General features: G+C 41.6%; 2 protein-coding genes across 3 annotated transcripts in view; one reads left to right on the forward strand and one right to left on the reverse strand.

Moving 5' to 3' along the window:
- Positions 1-1173: 1173 nt before the first annotated feature.
- Positions 1174-3348, forward strand: LOC306841926 (carbohydrate sulfotransferase 12-like). Its single transcript, XM_079371954.1, has 5 exons — positions 1174-1444; positions 1772-1938; positions 2185-2328; positions 2452-2759; positions 2900-3348. Exons 1-5 carry the CDS (start codon positions 1342-1344, stop codon positions 3138-3140), a joined length of 963 nt encoding a protein of 320 aa, XP_079228080.1. The 5' UTR covers positions 1174-1341; the 3' UTR covers positions 3141-3348.
- Positions 3349-4405: 1057 nt separating this feature from the next.
- The window catches only part of sema4f (sema domain, immunoglobulin domain (Ig), transmembrane domain (TM) and short cytoplasmic domain, (semaphorin) 4F), an 87213-nt gene continuing 73320 nt past the window's right edge, over positions 4406-18298 (reverse strand). For both annotated transcript variants that reach the window (XM_079371312.1, XM_079371311.1), the window contains exons 2-15: positions 13202-13347; positions 12824-12883; positions 9219-9317; positions 8756-8867; positions 8519-8638; positions 8238-8392; positions 7970-8151; positions 7726-7867; positions 7394-7607; positions 7187-7296; positions 6914-7065; positions 6495-6550; positions 6195-6385; positions 4406-6073 (exon numbers count right to left, since the gene is read on the reverse strand). In XM_079371312.1, coding sequence (XP_079227438.1) covers positions 5345-6073; positions 6195-6385; positions 6495-6550; positions 6914-7065; positions 7187-7296; positions 7394-7607; positions 7726-7867; positions 7970-8151; positions 8238-8392; positions 8519-8638; positions 8756-8867; positions 9219-9317; positions 12824-12883; positions 13202-13315 — 2436 coding nt within the window. In that variant the 5' untranslated portion in view covers positions 13316-13347 and the 3' untranslated portion in view covers positions 4406-5344. The remainder of the gene's footprint in view (positions 6074-6194; positions 6386-6494; positions 6551-6913; positions 7066-7186; positions 7297-7393; positions 7608-7725; positions 7868-7969; positions 8152-8237; positions 8393-8518; positions 8639-8755; positions 8868-9218; positions 9318-12823; positions 12884-13201; positions 13348-18298) is intronic.

Raw genomic sequence — 18298 nt, forward strand, 5'->3', positions numbered from 1 at the left:
AAAGTAAAACACACAAAGGGAACACAATATGCGATAAATACTTTGTTATTATAATTGCGTCACTCTTCTCGTGCTCACAGGCTCCCTCACCTGTGTCTGTAAGAGCACTGAAAACCCTGAGAGAGGTATTCAATGAAATGACGGAAACAAAAGACTGTGACAAAGCATAGGGCTTCTCTTAATATTACTCTTGCACCCCCTGCTGGTGTCTGGTTATTACAACAGCAGTTGCTGCTAAACTAATAAAGTTGTTTTTATAAAGCTTATAAAGCATACTTTGCGTACATAACTGCTCTCTCTCTCTCTCTCTCTCTCTCTCTCTCTCTCTCTCTCTCTCTCTCTCTCTCTCTATATATATATATATATATATATATATATATATATACACACACATATATATATATGTATATATGTATACATATATACACATATACATATATATGTATATATGTGTGTATATATATATACACATATATATATGTATATGTGTATATATACACATATATATATACATATACATACACACACATGTATATACATATATATATGTATATATATATACATATATATACACACACATGTATATACATATATATATGTATATATATATATACATATATATACACACACACACACACACACATATATATATATACAAGACAAGATTCTGGGATGATTTAAGTATGCTTATTGTGGATGATAATATGAGTTGTGCTTCAGTGTGGACTCAGATAAACAATAAAATGTACTAATGGTTTATAATCCAGCTGATCAGTGCTGATGTGCTAGAGTTAGAAATAACGCAGGTGTTTCATTGAAATACAAATATGAAATAAGAATATGTATTCTCCAAAGAGAAATTGATCTTGGACATGGTCCTGCAGTTTTAAAAGAATATGACAAGATACCCCCTTGTCCAACTTTCTGACCATATGAGAGGAGTCTGAAAGTAGAGGAGTGGCATCTTTGCATGGGTGTGTGCAGGGATTAACATGAGTGCATTGTGCCATGGCCAGAAGGAACAAAACATCCATCAGAGAAGTTTGCAGCAAGGTGAGTGATATGCTTAATTATGTGTATTATAAAGGTTGCAGCTAAACTAATGAACAGGAGCATCCAAATTGTCTCACTAAAGAAGTAAATCCTCAGTGAAAGCTTTAGTTTAAAGTTGAAATATTAGAAATGATTGTTTTTATTTGTATTTGTTCCTTTTATGGGTTGTTTTTAACAGGATTTAATTGGGAAAAAATAATGGATAACATCAGTGTCTAATGTCTAATTTTTGTACGTTCATTTTTCTTCTCGTTTATTGAAAACTGCCAGACACACACTCCTGCTGCGATGGCAGTTTGCAGAAGACTTCAACATCTTCTCGGACTCACAGGAACCATGTTCCTCATCATCTTGTCCTTTTATCAATGGGACATGTTCCAAGAGAAGAGAGGTACAACAGATTGTGTGTGTATGTATGTGTATGTATGTGTGTGTGTGTGCATCCTGGTTCTTCTTAGGGAAGGGTAAGGTCTGTTTAAATAATGTGCCGTTTGTTTTTTGTGCTTCACTGCCTGTAAATTGGTTTGCGTAATTACAAGGATTAGGGGGAAGTGAATCTGCGACTTCGCCCATGATTACTCTTGGATTTAATGTAAATAAGAAAATGCTCTATTTACTTGGGCAATAACGCAATTGTTATGTATCTGGCTTTTACCCATGTCAGTAAACATTAGACAGACAGTTACAACACATGATAATCCTATTGTTCTTACTTCAGCAGAGAGGATGCAGCAGCTGAGGAAGCAACTGCTAAGAGAAATGTGTGACGGAGACCAAACAACATTTTCTGAAGGAAAGCACAGTTTGGAAGCCTTAAGCAATGCAGAGCTAAAGAACCTGGTGGTGGACGACAACCATGGCGTCATCTATTGTTACATTCCTAAGGTGACGCTTACATGAACACACTAAAGACACAAACAGCCCATCACAGGGTCAGACTGTACTTCCTTCGTAAGTTAATGTTAGGGTGCTCAACTAAAACCTTCATCATGATGCACATTAAACAATGTTCAAGTTGAATGAAAGCATATCACCATCTTGGAATCACGTCTTTTAGCTGAAAGTACCACAGCAGCATCACAGAATCATTAAGTTAGCATGGGTGTACAAACATATTGGTCTTATTTACAGGTGGCGTGTACCAACTGGAAGAGAGTTATGCTTGTCCTGAACAAGAGCGAGCCCTATCAAGACCCGATGTCCATTTCTGGAGAATTAGTCCACAACACAAACGTGCTCACTCAACTAACCAGCTTCCCAAGAACAGAGATGAAGGTCAGTTCGTACAGTACAGTGACATCATTTGTGTCCTCGAAGGTGCAAACATATAAAGATGATAGCTGAATCAACTATAGATTAGTGACAGATGGATTATTTATGCTCATTTGTTGACCTCAGGCAAAGCTGAAGCACTACACCAAGTTCCTGTTTGTCAGGGACCCCCTTGTGCGTCTCATCTCCGCCTACCGAGACAAGTTCCAGAAGCATAATCAGTACTACTATTATTACTTTGCCCGGCATATGCTGCGTTTGTATGGCAACAACCCGAACCCACCGCAGACAGTGGAGAAGGCATTTGCATCAGGCACGCTTCCATCTTTTTACAACTTTATTCAGTACCTGCTGGACCCGAGGACAGAGAGCACGGGGCCCTTTGAACCCCACTGGAGACAGATGCATCGCCTGTGCCATCCCTGCCTCATACAGTAAGGCCTTTATTTTTCTAGCCAGGCTGCAGCTTTATTGGCTAAGTCAGGTTTGTTGTTTCTCATAAAAACATTTTTTTCATCAGGTTTGTTGTTCCTAAAAATACACTTGACATTTGTGTTTTTGTTTTGATTCTCAGATATGATTTTATTGGCCATCAGGAGAGTCTTCAAGAGGATGCCAAGCAGTTACTGAGTATCTTGAAGCTGGAGGACGTCATCAAATTTCCTCCCTCTTATGAGAACATGACAGCCTCCAATTCTGTGCGAGACTGGTTCAGAACAGTGCCCCTAGAGGACAGAAGAAAGCTGTACAAGCTGTATGAGGCGGATTTTATGCTTTTCGGCTACAGAAAGCCTGATGAATTACTGGGTGACTGAGGAGTTAAGATGTCGATTTCATTCTTGACTCTTCCCTACGCTCCAGCACAGCAAAGTAACACCTGACACAAAATGAACCCTCACTGCAAGGTGATGCTTTTTAAATGTTGTTGACTTAAAGGGATACTTCACCCATTTATATGAAGCTGTGTATCATTAGAAACATGGTAGTAGTGTTGAATGGTCGTGAATCCAGCCCTCATTTTGCCCTGAGACGAGAAAAATATGTTTTTCTTTGCCTGGAAGTTTTCTTCATGTGATGCAATATGATGCTTTTTTTTGCTTCATGTAAAGGGGGGAAATATCCCTTTAAAGCACGTCAAATGGCCACAGTTTTGATTGTGCTGCAGGTTTGGCCTATCAGAGCCGAAGCTTAAAATGAATTTTGTGTATCATGTTTAATAAAAGAGTGAAACATTTGAATGTCCCTCAGGTATTAATAAAAAAAGCCAAATTTGGGTTCTTTAATTTTATCCATCTCCATTTTCAAATATAAGGGCAGCAAAAACCAACAAGCTACAACAGACATGTTTACTGCTAAAGAGAAAGATGACACATGATAAACAACACAAGTGATCTCATGTTAAAGATATCTTGGGGACCAGACTTCGAATTGGAGAAATGATAGATTGTTAACTGAAAGAGTTTCTTACTCCGAGTACAGTTTCCAGAGTGCCGGGGGGGCAATGGGGCGTCTTTCTCTTTCTCCTAAAGGATGTCGGTTCTTTGAATCCTGTGGCTAAAAGAAAACGATTGATGGTTACTGTAGGGTTGATTCATTCTTAAAAAACTAAAAAGAAAATACAAGGACTCAGGAACACAAGGCTTGGTGACAAAAAGTATTAAAAAAAAACAGGAGGATTTCTTTTTTCAAGGTTAAAATTGGAATCTCAAAGTTGAGAAAATTGTAATTAAAAAAATTATAAATCTACAAGAAGTTGTGGAATTAAACTACAAGGACCAGCAAACTGTGTATTCAGCTTCCTGTTTCGGGGAGATAAGATGGTGATCTTCATACTTCAGAGGAAAAAAAAAAAAGCAAAGTGCAGAGATCACTAAGAAAACATTTGTGGTATTTAACAGCGTGCATTTCACCCAGAAAGTCAAACCTACCTTGGGATTGTAGGCGATTTTCAGAATTTGATTCATTTCTGGTTGAAAAAAAACAACAACACACACACACACACACACACACACATCCAGTCTCTCTCTCAACCTTCTCACATCCAGAGTTCAACGACAGTAATGGCAGAAGCGACACACGGTTAACAACAGCTTTTGAAGGCTTTATTACAAAACAACATGACAAAAACAATACATCTTCATGTTAAAACCCACACTCATAAAACCTGGTGACGGTGGATTGTGTCCGGCTAGGTCCATTCTGTGAGACTGATGTGATTTCAAGGTCCTTTTGAAAACCATTCCCCCTCCTCTTGGCATTGGCGGATGAGGTCTTCTGTCATTTTCATACATCTGCTGTGTGTCACAAGCCTTCCACGTGTACAGGGATCTGACTCTAACACTATCGTCCTTTTACCTGAGAAGCAGTCACGGCAGGGACAGCCCCACATTGTCACTGTCGCCCCAGCTGAGGGCTTCCTCGCTCCTTAGTTCCAGCTTCAGTTTGAAGCTAAGGCCGGGTACAGTCTCACAGGTCCCTTTATAGTGCAGCAGTCTTTTGGTGCTCCAGTCATTGTCTGGGAGATGAGTGGAGTGTCAAGGTAGGGAATATAAATAAAGAAAGACACCTCAAGAGAATGAGAGAGCAACAACAGGGTGAAGGAGAATATCAATATGGCTTTTTTTTTTTTCACATGTCATCACATGAAGACATTTCATCTTTGATTCTTTGCACAGATAAATTGTGCGACATCACTCTCTTCGACCACAGCCTTGTTCAGACTGCTCATATTTACATTTAATAATAATTACATGTTAACATTTATTAAGCTGTGGCTCCTCCTGAGTGACTCACAACAATGGAACAGGCTTTCTGTCTTGCATTTCCTTCGGCACGTCTCGCTCACATGCGTAAAGATAAAGATATATTATTCCACATACATCTTAAGAGAGGCCTCTTTATGTCTCAGCTCCATCGAAAAGGCATTTGGCAGGAGCCATCCTTCATTTCTCCCAGCAGTGTTCAGTCTATTTGGGGATGCAAAATGGTGCAATCAGTAGTACGTTTATATCCCCCATCTTCATATCGAACTTTCTTCACATTTGGCCAGTGGTGCTGATGATTTGAACATGGGAAAGCTGGCCAACTCTTCCTCTAGTCCTCTTATTCCGTCGCCTACCCCATCCCCCAGCCCCTCATCCACGTCATCCCCCTCCCCTGAATCCCTCTCTAACCCTTTTGATCTCCCCCTCCCCCTCTCCCCTGTCCTTCCATCCAGGAGGTCTGCAGTCAATATTTCAGAGGTGAACTTAAGCCCACTGCCGCTTGTGTTACAGTTGGCATACAGTGAATTCCCATGGCCATTGCTGGAGTTGCTTTGGATCAGTGTGCCGCTGTAGCTGTTGCACGGGTGAGCACCGTTACCGTGGTTGCTGAGGAGCGTTGTCGTGGTGTTTGTGGTTGCCGTACCGTTGCGTTTTTCTGTCAGTCTGAATCCCTCAGACAGCAGGCTGTCGCTGCTCGGAGACTGCGGTGTGGCTGAGGAGCCCAGCAAGTCCCGCCCTTTCTCTGATGACAGGGAATTATCTGGCAGGTGGTTGCCCTGGCAACTAATATTGCGGCGACGGGTCACGAAGAACAGAAGACATACGCCAAACACTAAACCCATACAGAAGAAGAGGATGTAGACAGCCAGGACGTGACGACCTCCTGCTGTGGCCACGGTTCCTCCAGCGTTGGGAGCTTCGACTGTCAGCTGATAGGCTGCTCTGCGGCAGGGGGTGGGATCTCTCATACCTGGTCCCGCCTCCTGGGGTGGAGTGACATAACAGAGTAGTTGTTTAAAAACTTTCCCATGTTGTATCATCAGTGTAAATTAAGATATAATGCACTTTTATTCTGTGTGTGTGTCGACTTGATGTTCCTGATACCTGACATGTGCAGATGTATCGTCCCAGGCTCTCGTCTGCAACAGTCACCTCCAGGTCAGAGTTGTGCTGCCTGGTGTGTCTGTGGGGAGGGTGCTCCCAGCTGCAGGGCCTGGGAGACAGCTGGACGCATGGCAACAGGAGACGCAGACCAACAGCAACTCGTAGCTCCCTGATGGACGGCGTGCAACGCCCTGCAGAAGACAAAACAAAAAACAGTGTGATGACAGACTTAAAGAGAAACTGTAAGAAGAACACAGGAACATCCTGTTAAAGTACAGTTTGAAGGTGAGAAACACCTACCCTCTTCTTTATCACATTTTCTTAAGGCTTCATCCACGATATCACCAGACCCAGGGCTGGATAACACACAATTTGAATGCAAGTTAACGAAGGAACAGACAGCATCCCTCGTTGTTTCCTTTTTAAAGTACTTCAGTTTTGCTATTCAATGATTTGTTTTTTTTCTCAAACCTTAGTTTGGTTTACATTTTACATTTGCTTTAGGGTGCAAAAAGCGTATAATTGTATCAACAACAATTGTTGGAGATATGTGTTCCTAACCTTTATGTGCTCAGATGGAAGGAAAATCAGTATAATATAAATAAATGGTTCAAAAATGGGCTCTTACATAAAATCGTTTACCAACCTACTGAAAATAACAACGTAACATATGACTTAGTTACCACTGCGCCTCGTCCTTGCTATAATCCTGTACTCACTCTGCTGTCGTGGGCCTGCAGGCTTCCTCTGCTGTGCTCCACACACAGCCCAGTCCTCTGGCTCTGGCACACACCTGACAGCTGGGATACAGAGCACAGCCTTCAGCCTGGACTCGAGCCAGTGACAGCGGGCTGCCCACCAGAGCCCGGCCCTGGACACACAGGGAGAGAATCACAGAGCAATGTAACAGATTTATTTTTGTGCTGCAGATGAATAATTTATTACATATACTGTGAAATGTATAAGGATGTATAAATATCCAAAGATTCTACCTGGTGCAGTAGAATATTATTAACAGGCTCCTGTGATGTAAACAAAGCAATCTCCTGTAGTAAGGTGGTGTTCTGGCCCACGACTGCAACCCTGTGGAGCTCCCCACGGTCTGAAACACACAGGCAAACAGTTATGACCATAAGAAATCTCGAGTGTATCTATTTACATTAATGCTATCCTCCCCGCCCACAGCCTTCGCTCCTAACCTGTTCCAAGGTGCAGCACTGCTCCTCTCCGCTCCTCCCCGCTGCCCGTCTGAGTGACGGCCAGTTTGGTGTATGTGATTCCCTTCCGGACCAGAAGGGGCGCTGCGGTGACGCTGTTCTCCATCAGCGGGTGGTCTCTCACAAATGTCAGCACCTTGTCGGGAAGTTTAAGGGAGGACTCATACCCGTCGGCCTTCAAGGCGCTGTTCAAACACTAACACGTGGACGGAAAAAGGATGAGAAACACAGTAACGCCAGGCTCATTTCTGCTTCTAAAGTACGTCATGTGATGACAGTCAGACAGCTGTTTTTGTGATTGTAAGGTGAAGTACCTGACCAGGCCTTGGCGTGGGGACGGGTTCAGGGTTGATCCAGTTCTCACAGGTTTTCTTGAGCTCTTTAAAAGGACCATCTATCACTTTGCTGATGTCAGACAGACTGAAAACACACACTGCGGATAATTCTTCACGCTCCCTGTGAGAGAGAAAGAAGAAAGGCCATGTACTGCACAGCTTCTTTTTTTTTTTTTTTAAAAGATCTGATTTTTATTTGGCCCCCGCTTGCTCGTCAGCCTACCACTGGGAGGTGAACAGTCCATAGAAGTGTGTGCTGCTGGGGTCGCCTGGTGTGTGCTGTGTGGTGAAAACATCGGTTAAGATGTTGTAGCGCTGACCGCTCGGTCGGTCCTCACACACCAGCTCAGCCTTAAGGAAGGTGGTCCAACGCCGCTGCAGGGTCTTCATCCCTCCCACGTCAGACTAAAGAGGAAAAGATGTGTGAGACGGTTAACTCGTCGACCATTAACTCAACAAGAACCAATCTGTCAACCAAGACTTTAGGTTACCTTGCAGACTCGTGCAACTCTTGGCACTTTGACTTTGGTGTAGAGGTCGTACTCTTTGGCCACCTCAGTGAAGAAGAAGTAGATTTTGTCATCATCTCCTGACGGGTTGCTGTCTTCAGACTGCTCTATAAAGGCTGAGCTCACAAACTCTGGGTCTAAAGACAAACACAAACATGCACACACTGATGATTTCTTTCATGGAGACTCATACGATCAGTGTCAATTTAAAAGTCAAGGTACTTGTGCATCTTTTAATCGTGTGAGTGGAAAGAGCGTCTCACCACTAAGCCAGTTGATGGATCGTTCAGTTCGGATCCGCTCCTGCTCAGGGCCCGTTGCCCGGGAGATGTCAAACAGCGTTCCAAGGAAGTTAATGGTGGCTGCTGTGTAAAGGGTACCACCTACACAAACGTGAGAGAGAGAGAGAGCGAGCTACGTGAGATTTGTAAGAATGGAAACACTGAAACAGAATGAGCTACCAAAACAAGCAAGTCGAACATTCAGCTCTACTGTCCCACCTGCCATTACAGCTGTGTAGTGCTGACTGGGCTCAAAGGGACACTTGCCCTTCCCAGTCTCCATCTTCACGCCTCCATCCTCCGTCCTTTCCAGCGTGAAAGAGGAGAGTTCCTGGGGGATGATGGGAAAAACAAAAAGCAAAGTCAGAACTACAGGGGCAACACTGAGCTGCAATATTTTACTCCAGTCTTTTTTTTATGATTCTCTCACTGTTTAAAAAAACAATCAAGATTTTTTTATAAGGCACTTCACCATTGACACAGCTTTAGATTATGTAAAGGAGTTTGGGAGAGTTTTCCCTTTGTGGACTTAGGTGGTAAGTTTTGTTGGAGCTTGTCATAAATCCCAAACTGTAGGTGCAAACATACACAGACACACATCTTCTCCTACGCAGACTCAGAGTAGACGTGTCTGTAACACAGGCACACACTAATGTATACTGTATATAACTAACTAACTAACCAGGAAGGCACACTGAGGGTCAAAGGCATAGGTGCCACACACGTAGATGCGTCCATCACCCAGAAACTCCAGCAGACGGATGTAATTGTTGCAGTCGACCTGCAGGGGGAGACAAACACTCAAACATCAAAGACAAGCCAGAATAGTTTCATGAAGTTAAAAGTTGAGAAACTGAACAGGAAAACACATTTTGTTAGATTGTATGGGTTTAAGGATCATGTTGCATAACATCACACAGTTTGTAAGCATTAAAAACATATTTTAGATGATATAAAACATATTATACAAGCAAATATACAATGTCAAGTTATATTAAACAAATAAACGTTAATCCAGTTAAATGCATTTTTATTAAAAATTGATGTTTCATTTTGTTTGTGGTTTCTCCCACATTTCAGAAAGTAGATCAAGATCAAATCACACAATCAAAACTTCAAAAAAAATCAAAAAAGGGAACAAGTTGAATTCCCATTGAAACAAGATCTGACATAGCCTCGCAGTTATGACACATATCCCCTATGTACAGGCGCCTCAGTCCTCATAGCAGCAGTCATGGCTTTGAATCCTTCTGCTGCTTGTCAACACTTTCTATCTCATCCCAACAGTTAATGTCTCTCTTCAGTCCTTCTTTCTAATAAAGGCAAAAAGGGCCCCAAAACACTGTTCAATTTTTTATTTTATCATCACACACATCAGTGAATCCCATTACGGATCTTGCCTAAGAGAAAAGTTGCAAAAGTATAGTTGCCATAGTTGTAACTGATGACTTCTCTGTCCTCTTCCTCTCTGTATGTTCGTATTCCTGAAACAAAATCAGTTCGATCTCCTGCCATTCATGCAGTTTAGAGAAGACTCTACATATTGGTGGGTCTGTGCGCCATTCGCCGATCGGTGTATACATTTGTGAATCTATTCATGCATTCAGGATCGTTGCACATATATTAGTTTTGAACAATAATAGCACCAAACAGAATGAGCATGCTAGTGATAATACGCAGGGAGAACTTGAGTATTTTAAGAGATTGAGAGAAGGAAAGTTCACGATATAGATTTAAAATATTGCTACATTATTTGTAGGCTATATTGCTGTGCTGTAGCTTCATTGTATTGCATTAGTGATGCAGAAAACACACTAATGTTCTCATAGATAGTTATTTATTTTATTTTATTTTTTTTAAAGTTCCCCTTCCTATTTATTTTTAATCTCTTGCCTATTAACGCACCAGCTGTCATGGAAAAACACTGATGGTCCATTCTAGTTAACATGAAACCATGACGCAGACCATTTTCAGTAAGTGTGTGTGTGTGTGTGTGTGCGTGTGTGTGTGTGTGTGTGTGTGTGCGTGCGTGCGTGCGTGCGTGCGTGCCTTTCCTGAATAAGCTTCAGGTCTGAGTCACATTATCCCAGGGTACCTGTGCCGATCTGGTGTCCACATCGTCACCCAAACACGCCCCACTGACACACTATGAGCGCCTCACCTTGTTAGAGCTCCATGTGGAGCAATGAATCAGAACAACAGGATCAAAGTGGTATAAACTCTTTGATTGGTTTTTCAATCTCACTAGCGGTTATTAGCTTCATTCACAGTCAGGCAGGAGGTCATTTAATAGCACTTTACTGCTCGTCTGTGTGGTTGTGTGTGGTTACTACAGATATTATTTATTTGAGAACGGCTTGTGTGAATATGTGTGCAGCAAAACCTTCTTCTTTACACCTTCATTATCCATATATTCTTTATCACTTTTTCTCTTTACTTCTGATACTACTGATTTTGAACACAATAGAGCAACCAGTCACTGAAGCATGCTATTTAGATTTTTTTTTTAAAAAAAGGCCAACAAAGAGAGGAAACATCATGAGACTGGCTGACTTTCTTGCTGCTCCATTTGGCATTTAACTGAGTTAAAGAGCTAACATTAGCACTTAGCAAGCAGTGACTGATTAGCCACATGCACAAGCACACTAAACTGGCAGGTGAACAAGCCCATCCCTTGGTTAAGGACTTCAAAACATTTGACCTTAACTTCTTCTATGACGGGTAAGATAACTGTCCGGCCCACATGGAATTATAACGGCTAACTTATGATTCATGCAGTGACACAGTACTGCGATCTTTACAACTCGGATTCCCCTTCTTAGTAACATCCTGCTAGAAACTTGGAAACTTGCCCTGGTTTGTTTCTTTGCGTTTGTACATTTTTGCATCATTCACAGACACACAGACACACACACACACACACACACACACACACACACACACACACACACACACACACACACACACACACACACACACACACACACACACACACACACACACACACACACACACACACACACACACACACACACACACACACACACACACGCACACAGAGACACACAAGGTTGTTGATTTTACGTCCATTGACCTCCGTCTGTCATCTTAAATAATGATCTTTTTTTAACAACCCTCTTCCTTGCTTTCCTCGGTCTATTATGTTTCATTGCCTTACTGCTGATTCTGGATCCTTCTGATTTACATGGTGTGTTGTATGCATCATCAAGCACAACAAAACATGCCCTGACCAGTTATTAATCTGAAAACATCCTCGTATGGGATTGGGATTGTCTAAAATAAAGTGGCACGACTCCTTTGTCACTGACCTTCCATTAGCTGAGTCTATCTCTTCAGTTGACCTCTTTTTTCTGGTGTATTGGCAGTTTTTACGCATTTTTTGAGCATTTCAAAGTCATTAAGATGTTCCTTAATTACAGTCCCTTAAGTCCCGTTGGTACAATAGTACTCAATAAGGCTCGAGTGGGCAGTTCATTTACAGTTTGGTTGACGTCCCTCTGTAGCAGAAGCATAATGACATATAAAGCTTGAGTGTACAGTATGCTCTATTTATCAGCTTCTTGTCTAGACATTTATTTGAACATCTGTGACTTCAAATATTGCCTCACTTACTCCAACTCTCTTTCTGTCTCTCTACACACAGAATTAGACGCACACTCACACAGAGCCCTGATGAAATCTTGGCATGAGTCCTAGAACTTCCTATCTGATACCTAACAGCACCAGGATCTGGCAAAGTCACACACATGCACACACATGCACACACATGCACACACACACACACACACACACACACACACACACACACACACACATACACACACACACACAGAGGAATGCACACAAAAACATGCAATTGCAATTTGTTGCCAAAGCATGAAATAAATCATGGGTCTATGAAGTAACGCATTTTAAAGTCCTGAGACCATTTCAGTTCGAGTCATCCTTAAAAGGACATTATTGTCACTCATTTGGAAGTGTCCTTCTGCTCCCCTAGCAAGCAGCTTTAAGTAATGTTGGTATGGGAAGACTATTGAAATGCTAAATAACATTTGATTCTGTAACTTGTGAGACTGGATACATAACAATGGGCCTAAACTGCTAACTAAATCTAAAATCTAGGAAGTACTGAGCCAAAATTTAACAAGATCTGCAGTCCTTAAAAGTAAGGATGTGTTCTGCAGAAGAACATGGTTGAAACATGAGTGAAATATGACGAGGTTAGGACACAACTTTTATGACTCCAGAACAAGAAACAGCTCTCACCTCGGTCTTCCCCTTTGCCACACAAGACCTCCTCTTCTCCTCAGGCACATCCCAAATAATCTGGAGCACAAAAAAAAGAAATTCCAATGCTTTAAAGAATCAATAGGAAAATAAAATTCATTAAAGAGTCATAAATATCAAAAAGGGGGGATAAGTAAGAACCTCTATTATTGATCTGTTGCTGTGAAAGAGCAAGGATGTGGCTTGTTTATACCAAAAAGAAAAAAGCCAACTGAAATCTCGAAAACTGATTACTTCGATCTAGCAGCCATCTGCAAGCTCAGTTGATGAATAATGGCGGTTTATATTTAGACAATATGCTTTAAATCAGTGTTTTAAATATTGCAGTTTCAGAAGCACATAAATGTATGTATATACCTTTCTGGGTTGTTGGTCCAGCTTGTACGTGTCCACAGCCAGTATGGCATCCCTGGCTCCCAGGAACAGCATGCCTGATGGACGGTCCAATAGGAAGGTGCTGAAGTTCGCCATACCTTCAAACTTGTCTGGACCAAGGATGGTGTCTGAGGAGAGGAACGGGGACGCAGAGGTTAGATTTATAAGACTGAGGACATGTTTCGAATCTGTTCAAGCATCCAAGAGTGAGCCTCATTCACCGATACGTCAAGTCCATGTCAGTGTCATGATAAAGACTTTATCTGTAGAAAACACATAACTAATAAAGCAGTAGAGAGGAGACTGGGTTAAACCATCGGAGCTGCGCCCTCATTGGAGGCCTCTTTATTTCCCTTCTTTCACCCCACATCCCTTCCTTGAAGCCAGTATCTCTCAAGAGATCTGTGAGCAACTCAGGTGATTAAACTGCCTAAGGTTCAAAAGATCAATAATAATAAGCTAACGTGTCGACAAGCAGCCGTGGAGATGAACATTTTCAAGCACTATAATCCGAGCAGGAGGTTGAAAGTGATATGACAGAAGGAGTGATGACAAAAGACAGAAAGAAGAGTAACCCTTGTTTGACCCGGCCCTATCACGCTATCAGAGCTTCAGATTACTGCTTTAATCCCTCTCAGTGTTGGTCTTTATCGCTCTTTTACACTCTCATGGTGTAGCTTTGTTTGTCTTTCATTCTTTTCACACTCAAAAAAAACAAAACAAAAAACATAGAGAAGGTTCAGTTTTTCTTCATACCACCTCAAATATTCTTCAGTTTTTTCTTCTTTTTTTTTCCTCGTTAATACTAATTTCACCCAATCAGTGTGTGCATGATCTCAGACAAACTTATATATTTTGTTAAAAACTTTGAGATAAAGTTTAAAAGCTTTTGACTGTGTATTGCTCTCTCAGTCACTCCCTTCTTCTCGATCAAAATCCTGCCATACAGCGGTCCACATCCTTGTTTGAGCACAGTTGTACTCTAGACCCCATCTCAGGAGCAGTACCCGAGTACAGTATAGGATCAGTACGGTATGTTTGTGTTCACACGGATCAACTGAACCGGACACTGGTCAAGCGGACTCGTATCCAGGCCAGGGTGCGGGTCCCTGGTGTGAAACCACACTGAAGCATATTTAAAAGGTTCAAAACAGAATGAGGAAGTTGCTTTTCATTTGCTTGATATGTGCTAACTTTTAGCTAAGATGCTACCAGTAAGTGTTTAATAAGCAGGTTTTGTATTAACAGTGCTGTCCTGACACTTACTTTGGTAAGTAGATGAAAGTTAACAAAATAAATTATCTAAGTGTTTACCCTTATTAATTCAAGAAGTAACAACTGCAATAAAAACACAGTTCAGGAACCTCCGTGGGTCAACACGACCCCAGACTGTGGTGGATGGAACTCAAAGTACTGTGTCGGTATATTCTGATAAATAGCAGCCGGCGTTGACATGGTTTTCCACTTAGAGCCTGTCTGAGTTCTGTGAAGTGAAAAAAAAAAAACCCAGCACACTGACATCTGCCTGTAACTGAATCACAGACATTTTCTCTCCCCCGCCTTCATCAGGCTCCCTTATGCAGTCAGTCTGTCTGTTCCCTGTAACGTTTCATGAGTGTCATTTCTCATTCACTAAGGAGCCATCTGTTCAGCTAAAAGCCTCCAGGCAGTCACAATAGCACGCTGCACTCTGATTTGCTCGCAGAAGGCCTCCACTTCCTGAAAATCAGCCAATGTGAGAAGGGTGTGTAAGCAGTCTGTGAAAGCAGATGCGACAGACAGACACACAATTGTCCAACTGTTCATCAAGCACAACACTGCTGAAATGTTTTATGCTCAAATTTCATCTAGTTTCTTCTTCTACTTTTACACCTCGTGCTGATAAACACTTCCCCTCCTCATCGACCAATCACAGCTTCAATTTGGCTTTTCTTCTTCTTCTTTTCATACTTCTGTCCTTTTTGTCACCTCTGTTCATTTGTTCTGTTACAATAAATCCCTCCGTCAGCCTGCAGCCTCAAAGCTTCTTCAAACTTTACGCTATATTCTGCTGCCCTAATACACACACATACTGTACACATGAACAAGCACACACACACACACGCACACAGTAAAGTCTACATGAGGGTTAGTGACACAGGCCAAAGGCAAGGTCTCGAAAAATTGACCTTGTTCGTTGGTCCCCGCTGAATGTGTAGGACATGACGCCACACACAGAGATATGGACATACACACACGCACAAGCACACACACGGACACACGCACACATTTCCACCACCTGCTGTGCAACCTAATGTGGAGAGATGATTCCTAGAGCTACACCATCTGGCTTTCGCAGCACACTGTCATACGTAGCTCTAACCCTTAATATCAAGGCAATTATTAAAAAAAAAAAAAAAAGGAATATAAAACATATATACTATATTATAACATAGAAAATAGTCTTCATATTTTCATTTCCCGTTTGTGTACTTCCTAAATCAAGATAAACCATAAGGGTGTTTGTTAGACTCAATTTTTAAATACATTAGATTTGACAGATACACGACATGTGAAAAGACTCTGCAGGTCGGGTAAGTGTCTTTGACAGCAGGAAACTCACCACACATCAAAGATCACTTCCTCCCTGCATGTCTTTGTAGTGTGCAAACACCCCTATATGTCTTTGCAGACACTATTTTCTGAACCTCTAAAATGTGGCCGCTCTCTCTGCTCTCTCTCGAGTGGAGGATGTGCACAGAGCCTTATGAGGGTTAACCAAAGCTGCTCCCATGAAAACAGGTCGCTGTAAGAGACTTTGATGTGGGTAATAAGTGAATGAACGGGGGGTCGGAACAATCTGCTCAGAGATGCAGAAAAGATTCATGAGGATGAAGTGATCTTTGAGTTCAGGTTGTAATTATCTTTAGTCCCATTCATAGCTACAGCACCACCATGTCCTGTTGCACTGAGTCATTTGATCAATAATGAATATTAAAAATATTGACAAGTGCAGCTTTAAGTGAGAATCCAAAACCTGCGGGTCGATGTAGAACAAAACAAATCCCAGACAGACAGTAATCCCTGAATATCCCCTCCAATATGAGCTAGTTCACTTAATGATTCAATAATGATTCAGATAATGTGTCCGAAAAACCTGGTGGCCATGATGGGGAAAATTCAACTCAAGGTTTATTTAAAAAAAGAGACTGATGTGAGTATAAATGAATAAGTAGTCTTAAAATACAAAATCCTGTCCCATGCCATGAATCATTCATTCATAATACATTAAACATGACTGAAAGGCAGCCAGGGAGAGAGGCCAGCAGTGTCTGTGCATGTGTGTGCATGTGTGTGTGTGTGTGAGCATGTGTGTGCATGTGTGTGTGTGTGTGTGTGTGTGTGTGTGTGTGTGTGTGTGTGTGAGCCGTATCCATTAAGGGTTTAATAAACTGGCTTTTGCTCCAAGGGACCAACCATGGACTCTGGCTGCAGGGCACTGTGGGATTGCACCAACCAGGAAGTGATAAATTATACACCTCCCTTCTGAATCTGTCAATCAAAACCGACGGCATGGAGAGAAGAGATGCTGGGGCAAACACACACGCACACACACACACACACACACACACACAGATACACAAACAAGACACAGCTGCATGATCAGTTACAGACTCACACTCTGCAGAACAAACACATATAGAGCACTATCATCACCTCAGCTTGAATCCACTTTTGTCCATCAAAAGCCAGAAGGAGCCTTTAACAGGAGACACACCTTTAAGTAAGCTCCTGTGTGACATTATAACAATTCATGTGCATTAATAGATAGCAAACAGCAATATACCAAACAGAAAAAAAAAACCTTTTTCTTGATAAACCAACTTCCATGTAAAAAACTTCATTTCCAGCACACAGCATGTGTGAATATTCATTCAGCAGTGCTCTGAGGTCAACCCTAAAAAAAGCTCCTCGTATTATTCTTGGTAAATTGTCTTGGCATCCACTGAATGAATTCTGTCTGCTTCACAGACATGGAAAAGTGTAGCTTATTCAAATATGATTTACAGCAAGAGAGAGAGAAAAAAAACATGACAATGAAAACGGTTACTAAGATTGAACTTAAACGGTGTGTGTGGGTAATGTTATTTTGAGTTCTTATTTTTCCTTAAAAGGCTCATTGTCTTTGCTTTAGATTGATGACAGAAGTCAGCTATTCAACCATATCCTGTCTACCCAAGAGCTGTTTCTAGAGTGTGGTAAAGTGCAAGAACTGGGCACAGCATTAAGGATGTCTCAGAATGTCTGAATATGAGAAAAATCAAGATGAATAGTTGAGCCTGCATCTGTTGTTTGGTCAACAGAGGCTTTTGTTCTTTAACCTTGATTTGGCAGAACATCAGTGGTGTCATTTATTAGGCCTGTGCATGTGACTGAGATCAAGAGAGATTTGAAGAAAAGAGAAAGACAAGAATCCCTTGTCATGGTCACGGTCAATTCCAGCCCTTGTTTTTTTTTTTTTTTTATGGTCGATAAACGGGCCTTACAAAAGCCTCCAAACATCAAAGCGCCGAGCTCGTTAGATCTACACAGACACTGGGAACCATTGAGCTCCTCTTACCTCACTCAATACAACGCAGCTGAACGCAGCACAGGTTGAAGCATCACATCTGGGAAGTTGAACATTTAAATTTTGTGGGATGTGCAGCTGTGGTTGGGTTCATTATAACATGCAACAGCGAGCAATCATTAGAGCGACGTGCGGCGAATGGACCTTACAGTATCCTCTACAGAGTCAGTACTTCATCAAGATTTCTATTTAGAATAAAAATGTAATTGTCTTATCAAGCAGAGGGATCACGCTTCATAATGAGCAGTTCTGAATTATACACAAATACATTACATAGCAGAGAGGTCACACTTTGTTTTTCAGTGTAACATCACAAACACATGACATGACCGTGTTTCTATTCCTGCTGAGCTGATCCCCACTTCATAAAACAAATATTTAGAAGCACATGCAAACTGACTCCAAGTACTCAAAGTTGGAACCTTTTTTCGTTTTACACTCTGAAAAGACCTACACTATTATTTATAGAT

This window comes from Symphodus melops (genome assembly GCF_947650265.1).
Source record: "Symphodus melops genome assembly, chromosome: 20".
NCBI lineage: Eukaryota > Metazoa > Chordata > Actinopteri > Labriformes > Labridae > Symphodus > Symphodus melops.

What these genes read in the sequence shown, in the direction of transcription:
- LOC306841926 (XM_079371954.1), top strand. Translation starts at nt 1,342, where the DNA reads ATGGCAGTTTGCAGAAGACTTCAACATCTTCTCGGACTCACAGGAACC. An exon ending in TCCCAAGAACAGAGATGAAG is followed by an intron (nt 2,329 to 2,451) that starts GTCAGTTCGTAC and finishes TGTTGACCTCAG; the next exon opens with GCAAAGCTGAAGCACTACAC. An exon ending in TGCCATCCCTGCCTCATACA is followed by an intron (nt 2,760 to 2,899) that starts GTAAGGCCTTTA and finishes TTTGATTCTCAG; the next exon opens with ATATGATTTTATTGGCCATC.